General features: G+C 37.6%; 4 protein-coding genes across 7 annotated transcripts; all 4 read right to left on the bottom strand.

Annotated features, from left to right (window-relative positions):
• LOC18783831 (protein kinase PVPK-1) lies at positions 7-4,123 on the bottom strand. Of its 2 annotated transcripts, none has more exons than XM_007217576.2 (3): positions 3,615-4,123; positions 1,740-2,928; positions 7-1,073 (listed from the first exon to the last, which is right to left on the bottom strand). In XM_007217576.2, the coding sequence occupies exons 2-3, from the start codon at positions 2,897-2,899 to the stop codon at positions 209-211; spliced, it is 2,025 nt and encodes a 674-aa protein (XP_007217638.1). In that variant the 5' UTR covers positions 2,900-2,928; positions 3,615-4,123; the 3' UTR covers positions 7-208. The 2 variants fall into 2 exon arrangements, with proteins under 2 accessions (XP_007217638.1, XP_020415194.1); XM_020559605.1 differs by having other exon boundaries at positions 209-1,073; positions 1,740-2,915; positions 3,615-4,069.
• On the bottom strand, positions 5,520-8,109 carry LOC18782225. 3 transcript variants are annotated; one of them, XM_020559606.1, is made up of 4 exons: positions 7,845-8,109; positions 7,604-7,717; positions 6,607-6,646; positions 5,824-5,920 (listed from the first exon to the last, which is right to left on the bottom strand). In XM_020559606.1, the coding sequence occupies exons 1-4, from the start codon at positions 7,887-7,889 to the stop codon at positions 5,853-5,855; spliced, it is 267 nt and encodes an 88-aa protein (XP_020415195.1). In that variant the 5' UTR covers positions 7,890-8,109; the 3' UTR covers positions 5,824-5,852. The 3 variants fall into 3 exon arrangements, 2 of the variants coding, with proteins under 2 accessions (XP_007217193.1, XP_020415195.1); XM_007217131.2 differs by lacking the exon at positions 6,607-6,646 and having other exon boundaries at positions 5,520-5,920; positions 7,845-8,084; XR_002270715.1 differs by lacking the exon at positions 5,824-5,920 and having other exon boundaries at positions 6,633-6,717; positions 7,845-8,099.
• Positions 9,146-11,853, bottom strand: LOC18781622 (heterogeneous nuclear ribonucleoprotein A1-like 2). The gene is made up of 6 exons (XM_007215474.2): positions 11,517-11,853; positions 11,360-11,400; positions 11,100-11,263; positions 10,903-11,002; positions 10,650-10,819; positions 9,146-9,969 (listed from the first exon to the last, which is right to left on the bottom strand). The coding sequence occupies exons 1-6, from the start codon at positions 11,645-11,647 to the stop codon at positions 9,436-9,438; spliced, it is 1,140 nt and encodes a 379-aa protein (XP_007215536.1). The 5' UTR covers positions 11,648-11,853; the 3' UTR covers positions 9,146-9,435.
• LOC18784266 (nuclear pore complex protein GP210) lies at positions 12,045-27,775 on the bottom strand. The gene is made up of 35 exons (XM_007214834.2): positions 27,024-27,775; positions 26,634-26,899; positions 26,305-26,471; positions 25,995-26,211; positions 25,260-25,606; positions 24,716-24,895; positions 24,473-24,608; positions 24,241-24,389; positions 23,893-24,004; positions 23,199-23,794; positions 22,980-23,103; positions 22,599-22,876; positions 22,198-22,308; positions 22,019-22,081; positions 21,273-21,464; positions 20,634-20,693; positions 20,372-20,440; positions 19,981-20,127; positions 19,744-19,863; positions 19,272-19,391; positions 18,416-18,571; positions 18,286-18,348; positions 18,039-18,172; positions 17,378-17,792; positions 16,679-16,784; positions 16,446-16,564; positions 16,105-16,252; positions 15,197-15,304; positions 14,910-15,051; positions 13,990-14,070; positions 13,676-13,892; positions 13,477-13,543; positions 13,256-13,347; positions 12,813-12,873; positions 12,045-12,702 (listed from the first exon to the last, which is right to left on the bottom strand). Exons 1-35 carry the CDS (start codon positions 27,191-27,193, stop codon positions 12,344-12,346), a joined length of 5,892 nt encoding a protein of 1,963 aa, XP_007214896.2. The 5' UTR covers positions 27,194-27,775; the 3' UTR covers positions 12,045-12,343.

Here is a 27,845-nt window from a genome sequence, read left to right as displayed (position 1 = left end):
GTACGCTTGCAGAAAAAGAAATATCAGCAATTTCATTCCTCATTTTCAATGCATTTGCATTTTCTCAATGCTGCTATCACAATGGTGCAGTTACACGTTCCTATCAAAGGAACTACCAAATTGTATTCCTTGCAATGGAAAGGAACCACTGCAGCGCCCACATGAATCTGTGGAGACTTTGTTCATCCAAGGAAAACAAGGCTAAGAATCAAAAGAAATCAATCTCTAAATAATTACCAGAAGGCTTCAAGTCAACACCCGGCACCTTCCCGTTTATTGGTGGCTTTGGCGCATCAGGACTTTCCAATATGTAGTGCTTTGGCACCTGGGGTGGAGTTGTACAGCGAATTAGTGCCCAATTCACACTTTGAAAAAATGGATGCTGTTTAACTTCTGTAGCCCCTCGCCTATACGCAAGACGATGCTGTGGCTCTTTCACAAGTAAACCTCTGATCAGGTCCCTTGCTGCAAAGCTGACAGAAGGTGACTCTGGAAATCTTAAAGGCTGCCCAACCACATTAAACAAAGTAGCCCGGTTCCCTGTCCCCTTGAATGGAGTTTTTCCATACAAAAGTTCATAGAGAAAGATCCCGAATGTCCACCAATCCACAGCACTGCCATGGCCTTCACCTTTAATAATTTCAGGCGCCAAGTACTCGTGTGTTCCCACAAAAGACATCGATCTAGCACTCGTGGGTTCTGCAATGAGCTCAGGGAGAGGGCTCACTTGATTGTGTATATCATTCTTCACTTTGCTCTTTTTATCCTTCTTGGGCTTGCCTGATAAAAAGCGAGGAGCAAAACATGTCGGTGTAATGCAATCTGGTTGCATTACACAAGCTGGTTCAATGCATGCAGGCTGAACGCAGTATGCAGATTTCTTTGTCTCCAAGCTTGAGTTTGAAAATCTTACAAGGGTGGGCGAAACAGCACATCTTAAAGAAAGGTCAAAATCTGAAAGCATTATATGTCCATCTTCCCTCACCAAAACATTCTCTGGTTTGAGGTCTCTGTAAATGATCCCGAGCATATGCAAATACTCCAAAGCAAGGAGAACTTCAGCCACATAAAACCTGGAAAAACAAACGGGAGATTAAGGAGCTATAATTATTCTTAATAGCATGTTCTCATCTCTGGCAATTTGGCAAATAAACAAGTGTAAACTCGATGTCCTTTTTATAGTTTTGCTCCTCTCTTTCTTTAAAGGGTCTCTAGTTCTGCTTCTCTCTTTTCTCTAAAGGCTATTATTGAAATATGATTCCTCTTGTAACCTAAACCAAACTGTATATGTGTGTGGCGTAAATTGAACATGACTCAGTGAGGGAGGGAGGAGGGAGGGAGGAGGGAGGGAGAGTTCTACATCCAGACATACAGACCATAACTCTTACAAAGACAACCTTAACCATTACTGAAACCACAAAATTCCATTAATAACCTAAACGACACCGAAAGAAATGTCTCACAAGTTACAGCTGGGAGCCACATAGAAGTATGTTTTGAAATGGCGAAGCATACAATAGTTGATAGTTTGCAAAATATTGTAAACATGGGTTCAAGTTTACCTAGTTTTTACCACCAAATGTTTTCCTTGGCTATGGCTAACTGTTTAATCAATAATATCTGTTTGCTCCTTAATTTTCTTTCTTACTCAGACGAAATAAAGTAATTAGGTGGTTCACTATATGTAGTGATTAGACCAAAGAGTAAACTGAAAGTAGAAGTCGAAAGCAATATCTAACCTGGCAGCATGCTCTGGAAAATGCTTCCCAGGTTGTTTTTGCCTGAGTGCATGCAGATCACCCCCAGGGCAAAACTCCATCACCAAGCAAGAGAACTTATCTGTCTCAAAGTGTGTATACAATGTGGGCAGAAAAGGATGATCCAGAGATTGCAGTATCTCTCTTTCTGTCTGAGCCCTAAGAAGCTTTTTCCTACTTGCCAGTGCTGCTTTATCCATAACCTTCATGGCAAAATAAGTTTTAGTGCCGGCCAGTTCAGATAAATAAACACTGCCTATATCTCCACATCCCAGTCTTCTCAACAACTTGAAATGATTAATACCCAGCATCCCATCATGAGATCGGACAGCTTGCATTGCTTCCCATCTTGTATCATTTGCCTTGTGGGGCTTGTACATGGAATTACTCAAACTACTGGTGCTGCTCTCGTCGCTAACATCACTGCCAGTACTGCCTCTATAGATGCTGTTCTTGCTGCTCTCAATAAGCTCACAGGAATTAGTAACTTCACCACTTTCACCAGACTTCTCAATGCTGCTTGTACATTCGCTGACTTCTGTGTTGGTGAAACTCTGTTTGGCTTCACAATATAGAGAGGCAGAATACAAACTGTTCTGAGGGCTTGCACAAAAGGTTGCTGCTGGCTGAGAAATTAAGTGGCTATTTTTCTGCCCAGAAACTCCTTTACATGGACCTGAAACATGATTTCTAGATTCCAGAAATGTACTCGAATCACTACCGTCAACAGGATTCTTCATGCTTGATTTTGCTTCTAGTACAGAAACCTTGTTCAGATAAGAAGTTTCGGGTGGTTTGTGAAGAACATAATTTGGGCCTCCATGTTCAAGTTTTCCTCCGTTTGAACTGTTGTAATGTTTTCCAATATTGAGAAACTCTTCCTGCTGCGTGGTACGGTTAGCTGTCTTGTTGGGATTCTTTTGATTAATTACAGAACCATTTGGATAGCCAACTGTCTTCAAGCCATAAGTATGAGCAGTCACACAGGATGGGGACAAAACCCCTTCACTTCTAGATTGTTTTGGAGATGGAGGCTGCGAAGGACGAGGAGTACCAGTTGTGGAAGGAGGGTTGTTGCCTACATCTGGTGCAGAATGACAAGTCTTTGATAAAGAATCAACCCCATCAGCCAGTGACTCCATAGCTTTCACACTGCCACTGCAAATTCCAACTGGACACTAAGATTATAAGAGATGCAATTTCCAATGTAATCTCTCTACTAAATGCATTAATTACAGAATCTTCAACTGAAATGTCTTCCTAGAATCAAAATAAAGTAACAAAAGAGTAGGGGAAGAAACTGCGTTTTAGGACAATTTTGAATACATAATGCAACATAATTCACAAAATCTGCACAGACAATATACAATTAAAGAAAATCCCATGAGGAGAAAACAAGATATTATCTACAGCTGAACCGAAATTCAAGATGCGAGCCTTAAATCACAATCTAATGAATGCCAGAAGCCAACGACTTATGGAATAATCAATGGCACCACGAAAAGGGAAAAAAATTACATTTCTTTAACAAGTTTCTCAATAATCCAAACGCCCTTTTTGGTGGCACAGAAATGTTCGACGATAAAGAAAAAAAAACTGATTATTTGACAAAACTTTCAACACAAATTTCTCTTCATTTGGGAGCCAAGAAAGCCAAATTCTCCACTGATTGGAGCCCAATACAGATAAACACCAAACCCAAGTTCTAATTTTGATTCTTTGCAAACCAAACCAAACCTGACCTTTTTTTTTTTTTTTTTTTTTCTTTCCCTACAGTTTCTCCGCACCCAGACAGAACGACAACTCAAAAGAACCTCAAAGAAAAGCACCAAAGAAGCAAAGAAAGCTTAAGAATACCTGATCAGAGGGGAGAGAAAGCAGAGGAGAGCAAGCAATCTTGCATGGCTGGTGGGTACAATGACAGAGAGAGACCCAAACTCCTCACAAAGAAAGTGAAATAACTTTGAGGGTCTGCTCTGTATCTTTTGAGTTTCACTGAAGAGCTTCAGATCCGATCGAAACAAGAAAGCAAGAGGTTGAAACAACAAGGACCCAAGGAAAAATAGTAATAAATTTATGATTTTTATATGGGGAGGGAAAAAGTTGTAGTTTCTCTGTTGGGTTTTCGTCGTGGTGTGGATGGGAGATGGGATTATACAGAAAACGAAGCCAACTTCACAAGCAAAGCAGAGATTAAAAGCCGTCTTTGTCTTTGGATGGTTCTCTCTGTTCTCTAAGAAAGAAGAGGAAAAAAAAATTATAAGAAAGAAATAAAGAAATGCGCTCTCTTCTTCCTCTGCTTTTCTTGTTCTTGTTTTTGTAAAAATCACTTTTGATTGGGTACTACTAGGAGACTGTTTATCATAGCTTATGGGGCACCTCCCTTTCTGATTTTTGGGTCCCCCTTTTTATTTCTCAAATAAACCCTCAGTAATTTTTTTTAATCTGAATATAAAAATAGGCTTATATTCTCTTATTAGAAAATTAAATCGTTCTTTGTTGGTAAACGTGAATTAGAGTAGTTAATAAAGACAGTAAACCAATCCGTTACACCTAAATACGAATTCAGGTTTTAAATGCATGAACATTATGGTTGTGATTTTTTAAACTCTGAGGATTTGATCTTCTAGAGAAAACACCATAATATCAAGTGGTAGTCTCACGACCAAACCAGTAAAAACAAAGGTAAGCTTTGAATATTCTTCAACAATATCGCATTTTCAAGCATCAAGCATTCTTTCTCCTGAAATATTATATATTTTTTAATTTTCTTAAAACTCTAATATAATGTGTTTTTTTTATCAATGGAATCTAATCTAAAGAGCTAAAAGATTCGTCAATTTTTAAATTAATGGATTTTTATATCACCACCTGCTGTGATGCAACTCAAATTACATGTAGAATGTAATTGGACAATCTCATCAACACAACCAAAATATTTTTCAGGTAGTGCATCGAGGACTTTTAATTTTCTTTCGACGTTAATTTACGTGTTAATTTTTCGATGATAATGAAATTATATTAGTCGTAATCACATGGGGCTTAAGTAAACCGCGCACCAATTTCATTAACTTCTTTCGCGGGAAGCAGGAGGGCGGGGTCACATGCGCACACGTGAACATCGCCAGAAGCACGTGGACGGCTGTCATGCCCGGCGCATGAAACTACGGTACGCCTGCGGTGAAGCAAATGGAGGGCAAACTCGTCTTTTCAGACAGGGCGCCCGTTATCAATTCCATGTTACGAACTTCGGACATGTGGGTCCAGAATGCCACGCCGCTCGGTCCCACTATTCTTGCACATGGGGGCTTTGGTGGGTCCGGCGCTGAGTCTGGTGTATGTAGTGCAGACGGTAAGCACAAAAGGAGGGCAAATACGGTAGTTGAGTAGTCTTTCATGATGGTGACCACATACACGTAACATGCTGGGACCCAGAAACCCACTTCCTTCTAGTCCTCAAAATTTGATTCCTATCAGCATCGGACGGTTATAAATGGCTCCCGAACATGACGGATGCTGTGAGTTGTTGCACCTTAAACTCTAGTGGTGCCAACGGACACGTGTAATCATTAGAGGGAGTTCAGACAACGTCCACACTAGTGGGGACCACTGCCACCAATCACCTAAACCAAGTTCTTGCTTTTGACCAATCATTTTCGGTGTTGCTGTGCTGTGCCTCCCCAGGCTAGACTTTCTCCATTTCCTCCAGAAAAAAGATAAAAAAGTTGAAGGAAAACTTATGGTTATACAAACTAGAAGCACTGAACAATCCTGGAAACAAACAATCATTGCATCTATCTCCATTGCAATAATAATATAGGCCCTCTGCTTTTCTTTTTCTTTTTCTCCTTCACTGTACATGGACAAACTAGCAAGTTGGCAAGAGATGTGATAAGGAAACTACAGAACACCACATTCTCTTCATTTTATTTTGAGATTGTGTGTCAAGTGATTGAGTGGAAATAATAACATAAAAGAAAATGTCAAGATTGTTCTAGTAAATTTTCCAAGTACAAATTTAAGATATATCTCGCCGAGGACAAAACATCAAGCCTCTTCTCACTCGGTTCGTACTTCCCCTTCCGAAGCTGGTACCTATGAGTTACAGCTGAGATTGTGTAAGTTTGGCCTTCTATTGTCACACTCTCCCCACATTGTAGGTTCTGCAGCATGGAAGGTTCAATAAGAATACATACACAAGGAAAAGAAAAGAAAAATAGATACCCCAGCAGTAAATTACACTAATCATATAGCGATAGGGCCTACTTGATCCCCATGAATGAACAAACAGAGTAACATATACAACATGACACACATAATTCCACTAATCATACCAGGACTATTAATTCCCATAAATGAACCTACAGAGTAATACTGACAACATGACAGACATAAACAATCAGTTTGGGTGTACATAAAGTTTGAGGGAAGTGTTAGAAGTTCAAGTTTCATAGGGGGTGTGATCATTTGCTAGCCAAAATAAAAAGATCCAACATTTGATCCCATATCTGAATCATCTGTCATGCCAGTACAAATCTACGAATAATATAAAATAGCGCCTAGACATTTAAGAAACTAAAATGATGCAAAGACCTTAGATATACGAGATGATCCAAGCTAAGGTCAAATAATTTCCTACAAACTATAACATAATTTGCCAACAATAATTTCCTCAAAATCTCTTCATCCTAACCCTACATGTCAAGCTTTGTTTATTTAGTTTACCATCTTCTTCTTTGAGATGACCCAAGCCAAGGTCATATATCCCAACAGAAACATGATCCTGTTTCTTTCAGTTTATTCAGAGGCAGCTAGTTGATGGCAAGTCAAAAGGATATGAGATGGAGACCTGAATCCAGCAGAGTTGCGGCATTTTCTCCTTGGAGCACCTTACAATGTGAAGATGTCAGATATGTCCTTCAAACATTATTTTTCTGAGTGTTTGAAATGTATTGCTTATCTGTCAATACACATTAAAATGCGTCTCATTGCCTTTAGTATGGTTTTGCCTTTTTTTTCTCAGGCACAGTGATGCTTATCAGACAAAAGATAGCAAAAGTGGGATGTATTGGGGTTCAGTCTCCTCCGAAACCTAAAAAGGGATTCAGTTTGTGACTTCCCCAGAAGTTTTGCCTACACCAATCCATGGGAATATGTGATGATGCCACCCCTAAGCAAAATGTATCCAGTTAACAACACTCTCAAGTTTCAAGACATCGATCAACCAGCTGCCTGCTAGGCAATTCGTAGCATTCTTATTATAATCTCCAGATTTTTACACTCTAAAAACTTCCTTCTAAAGTTAATTAGTATATCTGTCACATCCTAATCCACATCATTGATACTTAGTCATCCCAATAATTGAGTTTAAACAGCTCATAATAACATACCATACAAACTTATCTCAAACATCATGGATCAGAACTCGAATATAATACAATAACACAATAACCAAGAGCAAAATAGTTCAGTCAGTTCCAAAGCAGCACATGCCTAATCCCCGCTAAACAGACATTCCTAAAATTATTAGTGGGATTTCTTTGCCACAAGGCTGCACATATCCCAATCTGTCTAAGAAAGGGAAACACTTGAGCCTCTCAATTTAATAGTTTTTATTTTTATTTTTCCTTATCCAGCTATGCAATCCCTTAAACAAAAACCTAAAAAACAATTGGTAGAATAAAATTCGGCATATCGTAATATCAATTTGGGAAGCCAGCAACAGTGAGAAGCACAATTTGGGTAGGCTTAAACCCAAAATAATGATATTTACAAGTGGATTATGAATGTTAATGAGCAATTGATGAGCACAAATAGAGAAATGGGTAAAAGATGTAGGGACTTACGGAGGGAAAGCATCGAATGCCAAGGTTCTTGGGCGGAGGCGTTATTTCGATTACTTTGTAAGGGTGAATGTTATCTCTGTTCCTCTCTTTCTTTCTGCAAGAGACTTGAAGTAGCTAGAAAAAAAAAAAAAAAAAAAAAAAAAAAAGGTAATGGGAACAGAAAATGGAGATTAGCTAATATTACATAAATAAATAGAAAAATAAAATCCATGAATTGGTGTGTATCTATCTCTCTGTGTACCTTTGGGTGTGGACCCACGCCCAGGTTCCAGGACACCATGGCCATTCTCTCTCGAGCTCTCTGCGGCAGATACTTGAGAGGCAGACCAGGTCGGAGAAAGGGAAATAATGCCAGAAAAAAAATAGTTCCGATTTTTGTTGGGGGGCGTTAATTTCTCGGGCGCCACTGAATTATCAACTTATTTCAATCGGACACCACACCTCTTTTAACAGAAAAGTGAGAAATGCTATTTGACCACTTTTGACTTTGAACGTTTACAAACATTTTCCCAATATTTGATTGTATCAAGAGAAAAGTTATTAAAAAACCAAATGTAATAGAAACACTAAGGCCCGTTTGGAATGTTTATGTAGGAACACTTTTGTTTATAAGCGTTTTTTTAGAAGTGCTTCTATTACATGATTGTTTTTTTTTGGAAAATCCAAGTGCTTATTATGAAACAGCACTTCTGTTCATAAGCACTTTTTTAGAATTGCTTAATTTTATTAAAAACCCACCTGCTTTCCTGAGAAGCGATTCTTGAGAAAACACCTAGCACGTGGTTTTTCATAAAGCACTTTTGTAACCCAAAAGCACGTATAAATTTTTCTGGCAGAGACTATCAAAATTGCTTTTAATTGTTACGAAACATTTTTAATCCTTTCAGAAGTACTCCAAACAACCCCTAAATTACACACATTACATAAACCCAAATCAATTCGTCTAGGAGAGTGAGAAGAAATTCACTTATAAATTTTTCTGGCAAAGACTATCAAAATTGCTTTTAGTTGTTACGAAACATTTTTAGCCCTTTCAGAAGTACTCCAAACAGCCCCTAAATTACATGCATTACATAAACCCAAATCAATTCGTCTAAGAGAGTGAGAAGAAATTCGCTTATAAATTTTTATGGCAAAGACTATCAAAATTGCTTTTAGTTGTTACGAAATATTTTTAGCCCTTTCAGAAGTACTGCAAACAGCCCCTAAATTACATACATTACATAAACCCAAATCAATTCGTCAAAGAGAGAGAAGAAATTCAAATGTGCGTGCTTGGAAACCACAAGAAGAAATTCGTGTCATCTGGCACATGTGAGATTTTTTATTTATTTTTAAACCACAAACAACAATTTTCTGTTTCTTGCCAGGGAAAAAGGGCAAGAAAGATAGAACGATGTGGACTTATTTCCCAACCAAAAAGTAGCAAACCAGTTGAGAATTTTGTAAGATAATCTCCAAGGGGTGAGGTCAAGGAATCATTACCATAAATGGTAGAGTGATCCTACAAAAAGAAGAAGAAATATCTTCGGAGAACGAGTCTAATGCAAACATCTGCACAATGTGCAGCCTGTTACTGATAATTGGCAGATAAATAAGAAAGAACCAGGTCCCTTTGATCTCGTAGTCTTGGTACAGAAAAGGGTAAAATGGAAATTGATCCTTCAAAGAAATAAAAAGAATTAAACTAAGGTAAATATGGAACATCTTTGACACAAAAATAAAAGAAACTGGAACATAAGCCAGTAGAGTAGACTTGAAGCCAAGAGCTACAAACAACACCTTTGCGTTTGGCTGCAAGACTTCTTTAGTCCTAAAATACAACAAACCTTCTACCTCCCATATGGATGATATCGACCGCTACCTGTACCACCATATCCCCCTCTACTACCATAAAAGGAAGCTCCACTACCACCTCCGTAGCCACCTCCAAAACCTGCATCATAACCACTCCCGTAACCACCACCAGCTGCACCACCAGCACTTCCATATCCCCCATAACTCTCACCAGCTCCACCATAACCGCCTCCTAGATCATAACCTCTGCTATAGGCTCCTCCATAACGGCCCGAGTATCCTATGGATGATTCTCCCCTATACGCCCCTATACCCCCACCACCACCACCGCCTCCATATACTCCATAGCCGCCAAATTCATTTCCACTATATCCTCCATATGCACTGCCTCCCCTACCACCATAGGCCGCAGTTGACCTATAACCACCTGCAGCACCATAACCGCCACCTCCAAATCCCCCATAGCTATCTCCGTACCCACCACCATATGCAGGCCGAGAATCGCTGTAACGTTTAGATGGGGCTGCAGGTAGGTTTGGCTTCTTTGGCTCTGCCTTTTTAATCTCCACCTACAAGAAATGAGAGATGAAAATCTAAATCATCAAGCCTCTTGATTGATCAAAGATGCATCTAGTAAAAACATAATTGGATCCATATAAGAATTCCAGATTTCTCCCACAACTGCATGTTCACCCTGTTCACCCCACAGCTGTAGAGTACATGTAAACTATTTTCTTGTGCACAATAAATTCCACCTCAGTTTTGTTTGGTCAAGCATTTGTATATGGTCCCTTATTCCATCACTTCAAAAATAAATAAAGCAACAGGAACTTTCAGTAATCTACAGGTACTATACTGAACTAAGCAACAAACTAGCGCAACCCATAATGGAACTATTATTCAACATCCACCAACTGAAGAAAAAAATTAAAAAGCAAACTGGAATTATAATTTTATCATGAGGTCTTGCAAGCAGGCACATATGAAGGAAGCAAAAAATCAATTGCCAACATGAGAACAACAACACATGCAATAAACATGAAATCTTGATAATCAAGATACTGAGCTGGCCTCCCATGAATGACACCAGTACTTGACATTAAAGAGGATATGTCGAACATCAACGCAAAATTTGACAAACACATGCTAACTGCAACCAATACAATAGCTAATGCACATAATAACTATTTCAGGATCTGCACCATGTAAGATAATTGCAAGCATAGGCTATATTCAGTACATAGCTCACCTGAGCTCCAGCGAACTCAAGCTTGTTCCCCTTGTCCAAGAGTTCGTCAACTGATTGCTCTGTGTCAAAGGTAATAAATCCAAAGCCACGGGAGCGACCGGTGGAGTGGTCTCGCATAATCTGATGCTCCTTGACCTCTCCAAACTGTGAAAAGAAGTCACTAAACTCATCTGCCCATTTACAAACAATAAATAAGTACCTCAACAACTATATAATGAAAGAAAAACCAAAAACTGAAAAGAAAAAAGATCACCTTCATTCACGGTTGTTGGAATTCCACCCACGAAAATCTTCTTAGTCTTGAAATCCTTAGACCCCATTGCTCCCCTCGGTATTGTGCGCTTGATTTCCACCTACAAAATATAAAAAACAAAGACCATAAAGCAGGTAACTATGACAAAGAAAGTATGCAACTCAAGATTGTGAGCGAATAAAAGTAAAAAAGCTTACTTGTTTGCCATTGATAACATGAGTTTCGTCAATGACTTTATCAACGACAGAGGGGTCTGCATAGGTCACAAAACCGAACCCACGGGGCTGCCCTGTTTTCCGGTCCTTCATTATCACTGAATCTATAATTTCACCGTATTTGCCGAAATGCTTTATAAATTGCGCTGCATTACCACAAAAGATTTACAATCAGAAACCCTAATAATTAGAAAAACACTGCAATTAGCTCCAAAAAAAAGGGAAGAAAAAGAAAACCCTACCTGTAGTTGTCTCTCTGGCCAAACCCCCTATAAAGATTTTCCTACGGAATTACAGAAAAAATAACTAGCTGAGATTCGTTTTTGTCTTGGTTTTGCCCAAATTTTCTGAGGAACCAAACGGGGGCTAAAAGTGGAGGAGAGGAGAAAGAGAGATTACCCAGGACTGGCTCCGTCGCCAGTATGAGGTTGAGACTTGTAATCTTCATCCTCCACCTCATCTCTGTGGTCTGACCTGTTAATGTCGTGAGCTTCACCGTCAAGGTTGGCATCGTTAGTCTGCGAATCCATGGATTTTGAATTTTGACTCAAAGTATACACAGAGAGCTCCTCCAAAGAAGAAGAAGAAGAAGTTAGTTAGCCCTAGACACAAGACGAAGACTGAAAAGGACCAAACTCAAGTGTATTCTGTTCAGTATTTGGTGCCGAGGCTCTTAAACCCTCTCACGGCATTTGAGTTTAAGATATATTGCGATTCTATAGTGTTTTCCTATTTTTTTTTTTTGTCTTGTTAAAAAAGAGGGGCTGCTTTTTTTAGTTTTTTATTTTTGATACAAGTAATAGTCTAATTATTTTAAATTAATTAACAAAACTTCAACAAATACCAGTTTTTTTTTTTTTTTTTTTTTCCCAATTCAATGTTACGTAAAAGCGATGGGAAAAAATGTAAAGAAAATTGCACAAAAAGTTTAGAAAAATAGTTGATGAACCACTCCAATTTCTTCTTCGGGTGAAGGGGCGTGCCTTCTAAGAGAACATCACAGCATGATCTTAAGATTTAAATCTTAAAATCCATTACTTTTCCACTTTTAGAGATACGAGTATAAATACATTAACTTCCTCGAACGTACATGAAATACACCAAAATTTGGACAAGAATGCCTCTGGCTCTCAGCAGAGTCAGCAGCACTTGCATTTACATGGGCTCCGTACATCATTCTGAGAGACCGAGTGTCCTATCTAACTTGTTAATGACAGTCTAAGAAGCTAGAAAGTATTCTGTGGATTAACCCTCCTCCGAGGCTCTCGCCTGTAGTACGGGGTTTCGTCTATTGTTCTCCTTACATAATCTATGAAAGGCTGAGGTGTTCGGGGAGATTCACTCCCGATAGCTGGGCTGCTACGATCAGGTGTGACTGGGGCTGCAATACTTGGAGTAGCAGGAACATTAATGGATGTTTGGGGAGATCTATCCGGTCTGTCCAAATAACATATGGAGACAACCACTGTCAAAATCAATAGAGCAAGACATCCAAGCACCGTTGTCCAAAGGGTATAATTAATGGTAGTTTCAGATGCTGTTCTTTCTCCGGGGTCACAGCTAACGTCGATTTCCACACTCTGACCTGCATACGAGACATAAATTTGTATAACCTCGTTCCAAGAATACTTAAAGATCCACCTTGTCTCCTAGAGTGTAGTAAGATCAAGAATTAGGGAGAAAAAAAAGATTCACCATTGGCTGGGAGTGTGATGAAAATTGTATCTGTGAATCTTTTGGCTCCCAGCATTTTCACCTAAAATGGACAAGTACCATAATTCGTGAAAGATATCAAAATCAACATACGGAAATGAAATTAAACTGTTGTGCTAAGCATTGTTGCACTTTCTATTCAGTCGGTAGATTGCTGCACAATAGAAGGATAAATAGGATTTGGAAACAAGGAATTGCTTGTATTACTTTTAATATTTTCAAAAACTAACTTTTACTCTCCTTCCAAAAGGAAAATTTTTACCAATAATAAAACTTTCTTTTTGTGTTTTCTCTTTCTTTCTCTGAAGCAATATCCAAGTATCATTAAGAACCAATGATTTTTTTCTCATTTGTACAAAAGACCCAAACATCTCCGTTGAAATGCAACCGAAATTTTAAGCAAAATTTAAGCAATCAGTACTCACCTCATATTTTGCACGTCCACCGATCCCAAAACCTTCTGTATGGATGCGAGTAATGAGTAATGACTCCCGCTCATGCCAATAAATTTCAACATCTACAATCAGAAAAAAACAACTGATGACATCAGAATCCAGAACCTTAATTAAACTCAAATAATGCATGGTGGCCAGGAGCATGCACATGTGTGGTTGCAGGAAATGCATCCTGTCTACTTAGGTCTTACCTATGTTGCCCAGGATTGTTATAATAGTCTTGTTAGAGTATGGGGTCAGATTCAACTGCATTGAATCCTGAAACATTCAAGCAACAACTACATCAAACACTATTACCATTGTTTTGATTTTTATTGTATAAGTTTGAAGGGACTCCTGATATCAAGGACTTATAGGAGCCATTTACAATGTTTCAGAATACGTCACTACCTTGCCCATCTCCAATATGGAAAACCCTCCAACAAAAAGAGCAGAAGCAGATCCTGAAACATGATCAGCTCCTCTCAATGAAGCATTGATGGAAACAGAAATATCTGGTTTCATATCCTTGGACTTGGGTATCAAACGAACCAAATGCTCTGGTGAGTAAGGGAAAAAGAGGCAGTATGAGTTACCGGTATCAAGATCCAACCACGGCTTTGCATACCTGTAGTCCACGAAGAGAAAAAAAATAGTAAAGCTCAATAAGGACAACTAAGTATATTTATAAACAAGTGAGCCAGTAGAGTAAGAGAGAAATGTACCCAACAAAAGGCGGGTCCACTCTACAGTCATACTGGAGTCCCTTCATGTTTCCAAGAGCCTTAAACTTGTCGTAATTATTGCTTTGAAACAAATAGAAAAAGGTGAAAACATTATCAGACATTTCTTGAGAACTATTACTTCTATTCTTCTGTCCCCAAAAAAATATCAATAACAAAAGAAAGGCCATTTTTTAGCCTATGTATCCTATGAACTGTACAAAGATATTAATGATGAAGAAGGCATGCAGAATGATTCTAAAAATCATGCATATATGTATTCTAAAAATCATGCAAACATGTATTTATATATTTATATAAATATACAACCCAAAATAGGGAATATGAAGTGGGAGGCGGTAGATATTATGTTATCTATAAGCTATTCCAGGTTATGCATACATAAATGATAGAACAATTTTTTACTTAGTATATGTAAATATCTTAAAGATATAACAAATTTTACAAGCAACCATATCTGCTAATCAATGTCTTCAGCATTCAATTGCACTTCTATGTGTTGAATTTCTCCGGATAACTGACCACATGCCAGGCATTAGTTTGCTAAACGGTTAAATTGTGATTCCTTGAAAATTATGCATTAAAATTGATACCACGGTCTTACTCTGAGTGTTGAACTTCTTCTGGAATCCAAAACAATTCATATTTATTCTACGGTAAAATATGTAGGATAAGAAAGGTCTACCTCTTTCTACTTATTCTGTTAAGAAACTTTTTTTTCATGATGCTACTGCTAGCTATTCTTCTGCTGCATGTAAATGCTCACTAAAGTGGAAAATATACGCGCCAACTTTATAGATTTAATAAGACATGCATATGTAATCATGTCTAATTGTCTAAATTGCAGAGAGTTGCTGAGTCCGACATCCTATATCCATATCCAACATTCATGGTTTACAAACCTGATCTTCACAGAGAAGTTATATCCTTTGGTAGGGACGGGAACATTTGTTAGTGTCTCTCTTGGAGCATCCACAGATACAATATCCTCTGTTAGCACTACTACAGCTGTTCGCAGCTTCAAACTTGAAGCTTCAAAAAATACTGTTCACAAGAAAGAACTTATGAATGTGAAATTTTGTATCATCATAATCAACTTATCATTTACAAAAAATCACGGGGTTGAGATACATTTACATAAATTTGTCTAGACCAGTAGATCCAACAGAACATAAGAGTATTTGTTTACCTTGGGTTGTACCTTCCCCCACTACTTCAGCTACTCCAGACAATGGGGACACAGATATAACACTTCCATTGGCAGTACTCCACTGGCCAGAAAGTATATCATTTAAACCTATCAATCAAGATAAACAATGTAACATGTCACTGGGAGGTGAGGTGGAGAGGGAAACTTGATCAACCTTTGTCTTCAAACTTCTATACGTGGAAAATTCACAAAGAATGTCATTTAGAACCTCAGGAAATGTTTCTTTCTAATGTGCGTGATTAACTTTTCTTCCACATATGTGAAGCATAAAACTACAAAGTGATATTTCCACATCTAATTGTACTGCATGGAAGAAATTGCCTGAGAGTGCAGCACCAATCATTAGTATGCATCCCCCCCAAAAAAAAACCTAGAGAAGCAAACCCATTATAATTTGTGACCTCAACTTAAGGAGGATGAGTTTCCATATAGCAAAAGATACAAATGAGTAATGCACATATGACAATAAAGAATATATTTAACAAAAGTACATTTTCGTAAAATATTTCAGAAAAAGAAGAGGAGATGTCAATGGGATTTCGGTAATTATGAATTTATTTACATAGGAGGTGCATTTGCGTGAAGAATTTTTTACAAAATTTTATCCAATTTGTGCATGGTTGAGCTATTGCAATAAGAAACATTAGCACTTGACTGCACTTCCTTGAAAACCCTTTCGATGATCTACTGCTGTAACGAAACTAGATTAAGAGCCAACATGCCTTACTCAAAAGGGTCCATATAAGGTACAATAATCCATAGGGAAAAAAAGAAAAAATAAATTCTGAAACCTTTAACAAACAAGACAAATTGATCAATGAAACATGTCAAGACTTGTAACAATATGCAACAAATGAATTCCAAGGTACATGTTTGCCATAACCTACCTTCAATGCTGAAGTTAAGATGACCTCCTATATGAAGAACCGGGTTTTGAGGATGTATATGGGCACCCACTGATATCAGGATATAGTCCGACTTCTGAGGAATACGATCAATGGATATTCGCACAAGAGCTCTACCATGCTGCATTGCCTTCAACCATAAATTTGAAAAACAGGCATCAGCATAAGGCTTGAGAAAATCAAACGGATACTAAAATATGCTGCTGTACTTTCACTCAGCTAGTTCTTGTCTACATAAATGCATGTTGCTTGATTAATATATCTCACAGCTTCTTGCATGGAGCTATTTGAGTAGGAAAAAAAGAACTTGGAATCAACGAGACCTTAAGATGGATATTTCTACTGCCACCATGTGTGTTGTTTTTGTTTATGGACACAACATCCGGAAAGTTGGTTACAACATCAAAGAGAACAGCGCCATATGCTTCATAGAAAGGGTTTCCTAGTCAAAGAAAAACCACAAAAGACTTAGACTCAAATTTGAAACACCGTTTTTTTTTTTTTACCAAGTACAGTACAGTACCAATTTTAATTAATATAACTGAAACATTAATACCTAGTGCATCAAGATAGACTACTGGAAGAGAAAGTTCAGCACCAACAGCAAGATTAATCCCGTGAAATGGTACCTCCTCCTTGTTTGTAATTCTTATTTGAGACACCTGACCAGAATATGCATTTCTCTTAGAATAAGCAATAAAGTCAAGAACGGGGACAAAAGGCAATAAATAAGCACCTCAAAACTTGAACATTGATTATAATGAAGCATTACCTAGCTTATCTTAATTTCTTTTGTAATGATTATGTGGTTAAGGATCTACTTTGAGAAGTGCAAAACTGCATTGAAGTAAAGTCTACTCTGAGCATCCAATCCAAAACAAATTGGCAATGGTGAAGAGGCCCAAGATTCTATAATTGAGATGCAAGGCTTAGAATATGCAATCTGGGATATTGATACTCTCAATAGAATCTATTTGGAATGCTGATTCAGTTTTTGTAAGTCTACCTCATCAAAAATTGATAGAAATGTAAGGCCCATACCAAAAATATCAAATTGCAGATACTTCACCATTGTTTCCTAAAAACTTTCAGCAATCTTGAGAAGTGAAGGTTAGACAAAAACCAAGAATCGCACTTCCCCAGCACTCAGAAGCTATACCACTATGTCCTGTGTGTGTGTGTGTGTGTGACCATATTTGAAAAGAAAGCTTGTTCCTTATATATCGTGTCAATCAGCAGGTACTAATATTCATACCTCGGCAACTTTGACACAAGCAGCAATCTCAATTCTACCCGTGATACGATCTTTTGCCTGAATGCATGCAAGATTGTTACTCTCTGATGTCTTTATTCTGTCCCCTTCAACGGAAATAGCATCCTTTTGCACACCTTCATTCTTGTCAGGGAAATTTCTTAATAAGGAATACATAATAGTTCCTTTGTGACTCTGACTATCCCTTTGGCCATATGATTCTGAAGATGAAGGTAAAATACTTGTTGTAGTATAATGAGGAGGAAGAACCCACGTTATTGGGACTCCAAGAGCAAGAGGGAGATCAGGCACCACCAATATTGATAAAGATGCATTGTAAAATCTTGTCCATGATTTAGAACCAGAAGATATAAATTCACATGAGAACGAGACTGCAATGTTGGTCCTCCCTGTAGATCTGAAAACGGAAAAATGGAAAGATTTTTTAACTAAGAGATTTTCATCATCTTTTTAGTCTGGCATTTTCTTCATATTTGAATATTCAAAATTCATGGCAATTTATATATCTGCTGTCGACCATATGATGGAATTTATTATTCTAGTAAGAAGAATCAGTTTATCCGTTCAGCCTGACAGGGCACATACCAATAAAAGCTGGAAAGGAAAGATGTGATGTACATAACAATTATAAAACAATGTATACCTTCCAAACATTACTTTGATAAAACCAAGCTCTTCCTCACTCATATGGCTAGGGAACTGAATTTTTTCTGAAGGATCCAACTGAGTCGCATACTTCTCACCATTCAAATGCTCTAACAAATTAAAGCTCAATACCTAGACAACGAAAACAGAAAAACTCTTTAATTAATGACATAATATCTGGTCATCCACAAGCATTGACATGGGAGAATTCACAGGCAGAGCAAAAAGATGCAGGAAGTAGTAACCTTGTCATCTTCTACAGTCCACTGGTAATTTTGGCAGAGCTCATAAACAGAAAACAAATCGCCCTGATGATACCCACAAGTAAGTATTCTGATAAGAGATGATGCATAACCTTCAGTTTGTAATTCTTACCTCCGAAAACAAAGGATAAATAGGCATCTCACGGCCAACACCAAGCAATTCGCTTTGTGCATTCAATATCACCGAAGAAGGAACTCCTACTTTAACACTGCCATATGCTTCACAAATCACAGTATCTCCATTTCTGAAGACTCTGGCACGAATAGTCTGGGCATATGTAAAAAATGCATTTGATTACACAAAATTTTGCATTACCAGCAAACCCTAAACTCAGAAGTGTAAATACACATTTTTTTAATAAATAAATCAAAAAAATTATAAGAATAAAGAAAAAAAATTCTAACACAAAACTAGCCAAAGACCCGAAACTTCCTGTTCTGGTGACAATTGTGAAGAGGACCCAACGAGACAAAAAGTCCCAAAGCTAAACCTAACTAGATATGCCTCATCCATTATGAGCAGGATGTTCGGTCCAAGTCTTACATGAACATTGCCTTTTGAAGGCATAAAGTGAGATGGGGCTCAAACAATGGTTGTCTTTCTGTTAGTATTAGGATTTATTTATATATTATGATTTAAAACATGGTGACCTCAACCTGATCGTAAAAGTAAAGGAAAAACTAACAGAAAAAAAGAGATAATGCTCTAGCAGATTGAAATTTTTTAAGTGCCCGACTGCCCACATGATAATTTAAAGACCAGGTGTCCATTTACAAAAACCCCATCCAATAATCAGACTACATAGTCATGAAAAACCCTGAAAATGACATGTTGCTAGTCAATCCATGATATCATGCCTTTATTTTTTTTCTATTAAATAGTAAAATCATATAATATAAGTAACACATACAAATAGCTAAGAAGAACAGGGTAAATTGGTATCAGCTACAATACAATCATATCTTACAGTGTTCCCAGGTGAAATGGCAGACAGTCGTCCTGAAGATCTATGCATTGTCACTATTTCCTCATTCATACTCATATATTCAACATATACACCAACGGTTGGGCCTCCTTTCACGGTAAGCTAAGCACAAGAGAATGAACTTGTTAAAATACCTATAAGAAACATGAAAGAAAGACTATGCATATTTTGTATATACAGGGCCTTCGGAGTCAACAATTATATATTATATATATAAAAAGTGTAGCATAATCAACCTTAAATTCCAACTAATTGCAGACAGCTGAAAAATAGCAACTACACAAACTCTTTTTCATACTACATACTGATATTCTCAAAGGAAAAATAGCAACTACACAAACACTTTTTCATATTACATATTGATATTCTCAAAGGGCATAAATAACTCATTGTTAAGAGAGAAAAAAATGCAGAAAGGTGGAAAAACAAGGTGAGATTTATATCGGAAACATACCACATAAGCAGCACCAGGTACAAGGAAAATGTCTTGTGGGTGAATTATTGGTGGTGCATACACTTCCACCATTATTGGTTGACTCAAAATTTCATGCCCAGATTGCTGTACAGCACTCACCTGATTTCAAGTACTTTCAGTAAACTTTCATCATTCAGAAACCGCAACAAAAGATTTGACAATTTGAAGAATACTAAAGATAGTAACACATAGGTACAAGGACAACGGTGAACTTACAAAGAAAGTTGTGATCCCAAGATGTGTAGCCAAAATCTTAAATTTCGGGATATTAACATATCCACCTCCTGTTCTTGAGATATCATTAATGTCTAACACCTCAATAATATGATCCTCAACATGCACATGAATATTCATGTAGGCAAACTGCACAAAAGGTTCCAACTCATGAAGCCTCTCACATGTAAGATATAAAACAAGAATATGGCTTACAAACTTGAGCTTTAACACACAGACAAGAAAGCAAACAAGGTCGAGATCTACCAAAATAAACAGAACTACAACTAAACCCCTTAATTGTGTTCCACTAAATTCACTTGTAGGCCACAAAAGACAAACAGAGACACATAAGTCCAGACTCCTGAAGCGAATAGATGAGGTCAATTCAAACCTGATAAGAGTCGAAAGTCCTCCCATCACTTATCCCAGCCATCAAATCAATAGTCTGTGACGCCCCTTCCTGAAATTATCAAAGTACGATATCATTAAATCCAGAATGGCTACACACTGAACATATATAATTTTTTTTTTTTTTTTGGGGTTGGGGGGGTGTGGGGGAGAGGAGAAGGCTACCTCTCACTGCCCAGTAGCTCTGCAGTGGAGCAAAAAATATACCAGATAACCAAAATAATAATTACACCAGATAAACGTACCATAAGGCTTATTTCTTCTGGTGACACAATCTTTATCCAGTCAATGTCTACAACTTGTACCTACACAAAACGCACACCTTTATAAAAATTAAAAATTAAAAAAACTAGTCTACAAAAGCAAGCAATATTTAACATTCAGGATAAAGGTTTGTGACCGCCTAAAAGCATAACAAATGAGAAAAGAAATTGAAGCAACAGGCACTAAGAGTTTGATGGCATAATTTCAAATTTCAAGAATCTGTTCAAGTTTATATTCCAGGTAAATGTGATTTTGAAATACCCAAAGCTGAGAGACATGTGATACTATTCTCTTAGTATCCCGAGTTAAAATCCATTTTACAACGAGTCAAAAGTTCCATACATATGTAATCGAGGAAATTTATCATGCATCTAAGCTTAACTTGGTAAGCATCATTTCCAACTGAAACTAAGCAGAGAAGCTTAATCACCCAAATCAAACAATTGACACTTCAAGGAAGAAAAAGGGACTCAATGTAAAAGAAAGACAATAACTTTCAACAGCATAGAAAATGAACGTTGTTTGTAAGGTGAATGAGGTGATAATACAAAAACCAACTTAAAAGTTACCTATTAACTGGAAAATTATGAACAAGTGATAGAGCAGAATAAAGAAATTACCACAGCAGAAGCTCCAAGTGGAGGAGCAAGTCCAACATCGTAAACTGTCACAAGCGCCGTCCCCATACCTTTAGGAGACAGCATCAGTTGTGAGCATTGTAAACCTCTTTGGGGTTGAACGACTTCTAGCACTCGAGAATCGTTCACAACAGCTTCCAAGAAACAGCTCCCTCCAGTGATTGACAGATTTAACTGAAAGATGATAGTAAATGCATTGTGTAGGTTAAAATGCCCAAATGTATGCACTATAATATATAAACCACAACAAGCAAAGGCATTTCCCAATGCATAACAACATGACAGAAATGTCTGATAAATGAATTAAAATACAATGTCTCGGATGACCTGCTCCATCTCTACCCAAGTTTCATGAAACACATGGAACTCTTTACTTTAATTATGATCCTAAAAAGGGAAAATTTATGTTACATTAGGGTTTTCGTATCCCAAAGCACTTATGCACAGGACTACAGGTCCAAGGCATTCCACGGCTCTACCTTAGTCATTATTACCACTTCGTTGCAAAAGGGAGGGTTGCATTTTGTGTGTTTCTTTTCTTTTTCTCCCCATTTTTCCAGAGAGATAATTAACTGATTCCAAATGGAGATATTACGGATAATAGAAGCCAAAAGAAAAAATAAATAAACACAGAAAATAGTAAAAAAGAGTATGATCTGCCCAGCAACTAGACATGGTTACTTACTAAGCCATAATAATAGAGAATTGATAATGTGTTCAGAGCCTACCTTAGCATTGGGATTGAAAAACACCAGATTGAACTCTGGGCTGACCATTAGTGTAGAAACTAGCTGCTCAGAATTAAAAAATTTAAACATGAGATTGACAGATTTAGAACATTAAAAGACTAAATATGAATGGGATGCATTTAGGAAAATATAGTAAAAAATTGAAAGAATAATTATACCTGTAGACGAATTGCATCTGCAAGAACATTCTCTGAACTATCAAGCAATGGAACAGACTTATGACCACCCATGTTATCTCTGAAACCAATGGCTGTAGCACGAACTGTACACTAAGAAGCAAAGGATTAAACATGTTAGCTGATTTTTAATTTTAGCATATAAACATCAAGGTAAGGAAAACATAATATAGCCCTAATATACAACGAAGTGGGACCGAAAAGAAACCCCAATAACAAAATAAGGAAATTTGATACTTTAACGTCATATGAATCTAGAAACAAATTCAGTTGACAAAGGTCTCATTCTTGAGTTAAAGCTCTGGACATAAATTTTGTCAATCTAATAACAGAACTACGAGATGATAATATAAAAACAAAGGACAATGAAATTCTGGAAGTACCAGGCCTGACTCGTTTTTCAAGCTCAATAACCTCTCCCAACTGTGCTCCGACCTCTCTAAATTATCAGCATCATCCCATTTAGCCATCTCATTACAACTGAAAAGTTCCCACCTCAAATAAAGAGAAGATGAGTTTGCAAAAGCTTCTCCAGAGTTACTAATGCCAATTGCAGCTAATCTAATGGTGCGCCCATTTGCCACAGTAACAGGGGTGACACGAATTCGCCCTGAACTGCGGTCAGCTTGAATTGCAGTCCGTATGACTTCACGTTCATTTACTGTAGAGTGGCCATTCACCATTATCTTAAAAAGTGTATATTAAAATATATTGGAAGTAAAATTTAACTACTTGCAGTTTTGAAGAAAGGAAATCATTTATACCATGTTCATCCACTAGCAGAACAATTGAAGCAGGAATGCTACATATAAGAGACAGTGGAACTTCTGCTACTGCAGGCAGAGGATGGCCATCCCCAACCAGATTACCGCGTTTGAAAACAATTTTCTGAGTCATTGTAGGATAAAGATATATTATATTAAGAATTTTGCACAAAGATAATATATCAGAAACCGTCTGAAATATAAAGAGAGGAATTTTACATAGGTTCCCAGCATTTGGCATGAAACTCTATACAAACTCTTATAGCTTTCAGATAAGCTTTCCACAGAAGCACCATTGTCAATGTGACCATGTTGTTCATTTAAGATTTCCATAGTTTCAACAAAGTCAACACCATTGTTCCACTTTTCAGGTCCACCAAGAAGCATAACATCCAAATGCGTCCCAGGGACAAGGTATATTTTGTCCAACTTTACCAATTGCTTATCAGTTTCTGCTAGAGCCAGATCAAAAAAGTAGCCACCGAAATGGTTTCCATCACCTGCCTGACGAATGCTAAGCGGTGAGTATGCCGCAATAAGTGAAGATGCTTTTAAGACAAAAGGTCCACCAAAAGAGCTATCAAAGTTGTGATATTCTTTTGATAATGTAGCATGAAGAGTAGCCCGACCAGATGCCGAGGCATATATATAAGCCCATGAACATGGGGGACCATAATTTGATGCATGGAAGTTGGCATTTCCTAAACTGTCTAAAGCAGGGGACTCCCCTGTTGAATTGACAATAATGAAAGACTCACTGCCTGCTTTCCACTTTATGAAGGAACTGAACGCATCACATCTATAAAAGTAGGCACCTGAAAATAAAAAATCAAAGTTTACAAGGCCATCCACCATTGACACAAATCAAGTACCATATGATTCTAGTATATATGTGTATATCATATGACATTACCATTTGATGCTTTCATTGTTACAGCAGCTTGAAGATGTGTTCCTACAACAGTCTCAACAGGGAAGTTAAGGAGCATGACCATAGATGCTGGGACAGAAACTTCAACGACAACCTATCACGGTAGACTAAATACTATAAAAACTAGTATTGGCAATAGGGATGAGAGAGAGAAAAATATAAAGATCCATGTAAACATTGTATAGCATTTGAGGGTGTGCGTGTAAGAATTAGATATTAGGTTGTGCAGAGTACAGAACTTTAAAAGATTCCATAAAGCACAAGGAGTAAGAAGGTCAGTGGACACTCGATACTATGAGGATGCAAAAGAACATATAGAGTACCCTGTACCTCATCGTAATTGAATGAATCAAATATGGAGAGCACTTTAATAGTAGCTTTACCAGGCTTCTTAGCCTGGACAACCCCAGAAGCAGACACAGACACAATACTCATGTCTGAAGAGAACCATTTGTAGTCACTGGATGCCTTAGCACAACCTGTATAATTTGATAGTGTTCAGATCCCCTAAGCAACATTAGAGTCGAAGCTAAAGAAACTGAGTATCTAGAAAGCTACCAACCTCCTGTAGCCAGTAGCTCCACCTCCTGATAAATAGCAGGGGCCCAGGGAAGGAAAATGGTTGGAGATGCATCACTTTTATCCAAACTAAACATGAGTTGATCACAAACCATGACTTCTTGTGCAACCTTGAGAACCTACAAGCAGAGACGAACCAACTTAAGCAAAATAAGAATAAAATTAAACATAGAATCATAATAAACAAATCAGGAACTAGGAAAAAAGTTAAAGATCAAATCATTACCTCCTTCGTCTCATTTAGCCCACTAAAGTAAGTCAAAGAAGCTGTCAATTTATCCCGTCCCTGTGAAGTTGCCTTTAGAATTATAGAATTCTGCCAGCCATGTTTGATTGCAATATCATCTGATACAGTAAAAAGTCTCCAGTAATCAGACTGGTTATTGGACAACTTTATGTCATCACTCTGCAATTCACAGACGAAACTTCTGAGACGAAAGTAGACAAAAACATAACAAGCTGCTATATAAAGCAAACACAGAAATTTCTATAGTATAATGCACGACAGACATTAGCATCAGATGAGAACAAAGGACATTTGCAGAAATTCGGGCCAAAAGTAAATATGGAGAGAAAAACAGAGAATGCAAGAACATTATTTGACAAGAGAAGCAATTAATAGGGCAAACAATAACATCTTTGATAATACGATCATAATTCACATTGTGGAAAGGAAAATGATAAGAAGAAAGAACCCTACTAGTAAAAAATGCAAAGTAACTGGATATATCATTGTTTGAACAATGATACTGGAAGAATGCATGCTTTACCTCTGTAATGTAGATTTCTTGTGCATCTGGTCCTTCTGAGAAAACCTTCATTTGAATGAGGTACCGACGACCAGAAACACCATACCACCGTGTCATGGATGGAATTGCTTTAATTCCTTCAACAGGATCATCAGAAGTAGACAGAGGTATCATGTATAAAGATAAAGAATCAGGCAGGACAACATTAAGTGACGACACTTGTATGTGGCCAGCAACCCTTGTATCTTCAACTATGGTGTTAGTTACCCCTAAGTTCAACGCATATGCCAAACCCATCATAGAGTCAACACAAGCAACTGAAGAGTTTGAAACAGACCATCGATGATGTGGAGACGGCAACTTTACAACTGCAAAGGCCCAATGAAGAAAGGTAGTATGACTGGTGAGAATAAGCTTATACTGCGGCATAATATTCCATGTAACTCTACATATGAGCCATATACACGTAACTCTACATATGAGCCATATACACGTAACTCTACATATAGCCATATACACGTAACTCTACATGTGTATCCAGTGAAACTAACACCAAAAAGTTAATTCTTCAAAATATACGATAAAATACCAAACTAGTTAAGTGAAACTCGAATAGAAAGAAACCTAAGTAGAAAAATTATAACCAGAATTAGGCCCTAAATCAAGAAATTTTATCCATCAAGCGGCCCTAAACATACCGCAATAGACAAAGAGTTTACTACTTTAGAGCACATGTAGAAGAATTGGAAGAAAAACCTTGAGCTTTGTTGCCACGGATAATTATTAGACTATAACGAACAGCTGCACCAACAAGGACAAAAACAGGCGAGGGAGGATTGAGTGAAATGGCTTCTGCTACAGTTAGAACAATCTTATCAGTCATGTGCTTGAACTGTGGCTCAAGCAAATGCACAGAAACAATCTCATGCCCAATTTCAATTCCCTTTACGACGTACAGATCAGAAAATACACCCTGTATCATACATTAAAAAAAAGTTAGATGCAAAGTGAAAAATGCAGTGACCCGCTGATATTCCTCATTGACAGCAAATTGCAATATGCATACATTATCTTCAAGGTTTATTTGGATATCTAGGTCTCCACACAACCCGCCACAGTCGCTCAGGGGAGAGTCCTTTAGAGGGACATGAACAAGGTGATGAGGCAATACATTAGGTTCAGGCATCAGCTGCCACATAAACTGCAAGCCCACCAGTGAAGAAAACACATTTTCTGCAATGCATGTTGACAAATTTCTTAAACTTTAGAACCAGACCAAATTAAACTTTAAAAGGAAAAAAAATTGAGCATCAACAATGAGTGCACTAGCAAGAAATGAAATTGAGAATTCAATGGCCCCAAAAATCTTGTGATCATTAGCATTTCAAAAAGTACCTTCACTATCAAAGGCACGGACTCGAAGCGTGGCAAGCCCGTCTAAGTCAAGCTTAATTGAATTATGAAATATCTGAATTCTGGAAATTTTGTCAATAAAAACTTTGCAGCGAATCACAGCTCCAGTATTTACATCAGCAGCGTAAACAGCAGTCTCCTTTCGACCACTATAAGGAGCAATTGATCTCAACCGCGCACTTGTTGAGCAGTGACTAGTTGAATTATATTCGGGCAGAACAGACAGAATATCGTGATGATCCCATGACCTGCAAAAAAATTCATACAATTTTAAATAAACGCTTTACCAGAAACATCAATTTTCCAAGCATTGGTAAAAAAGAAGTAACGAACATATACAATATATACACACAGATACACACTGTGGCTTACCATTTGAAGCAGCCATCACTTCCCTGAAGCCTATACTCGACCGGATGAGTCATTTTGGAAGGCAGCAGAATATTGACGTCTGCAATGTGTGGACCAGAGCTCAAATGCGACGCCGTTTGGTCCACCATGAGAAGAAGAAATAAACCGAGCAATACATTGTAGCTCAACATCTTCCAGCACACTGAGTCTATCGAAAAGCACGAAGTTTCTGTTTGACAGAGCTTTGCATACTAATGAAACTCGTCAATAAGATTAGCGAACTCGAAGCTTGAGCAGCTGAGCTTGCGTTCGAAATGAGTGATCATAGACCACTCGGAATCAGAAATCAGGGGTTTAGGGTTTTTGGGGGGTCAGCGTTGTAGAGAAAAATTGTGAGGGAATACACTACTAGATTCGGGGGGTGTAAAAACGTGGCGCCAAGTGATTGGTGGTGAGGTTAATAACTGTCAGATTAGTAGAAAGATATCGAGGTTTCTGTTTTATTTTGGAGGGAGTGGATGGCCACCGAGTCACCGACCAGCGACAACCCTTTTACATTTTTTGTTCTTTTTGGGGTCGACGCCTTTTTCATTTCTTTAATTTATTATTGGATTAATAAAAGTTTGTTTTGTAAAAAGAAAAAAGGATCAAAACTGATTTTATTCTTTCAATAACTTTCTTTAGGTGAGTTTCTTTTGGTAACTTTTATGTTTTTAATTTTTTTTAGTAAAAGCGATAGTCTAAACTACAAGAGAAGAGAGTTTCTCACACATACACAACTAAAATATTATGAAGATTCAAACCTAAGACCTATGATCTGCAAATCAATACCCTTTTTCACTA

This window comes from Prunus persica, chromosome G3, assembly GCF_000346465.2.
Source record: "Prunus persica cultivar Lovell chromosome G3, Prunus_persica_NCBIv2, whole genome shotgun sequence".
In the NCBI taxonomy this organism is placed as follows: domain Eukaryota; kingdom Viridiplantae; phylum Streptophyta; class Magnoliopsida; order Rosales; family Rosaceae; genus Prunus; species Prunus persica.
Note: the sequence above shows the minus strand (reverse complement) of the source record. Positions and strands in the feature narration are given on the sequence as shown.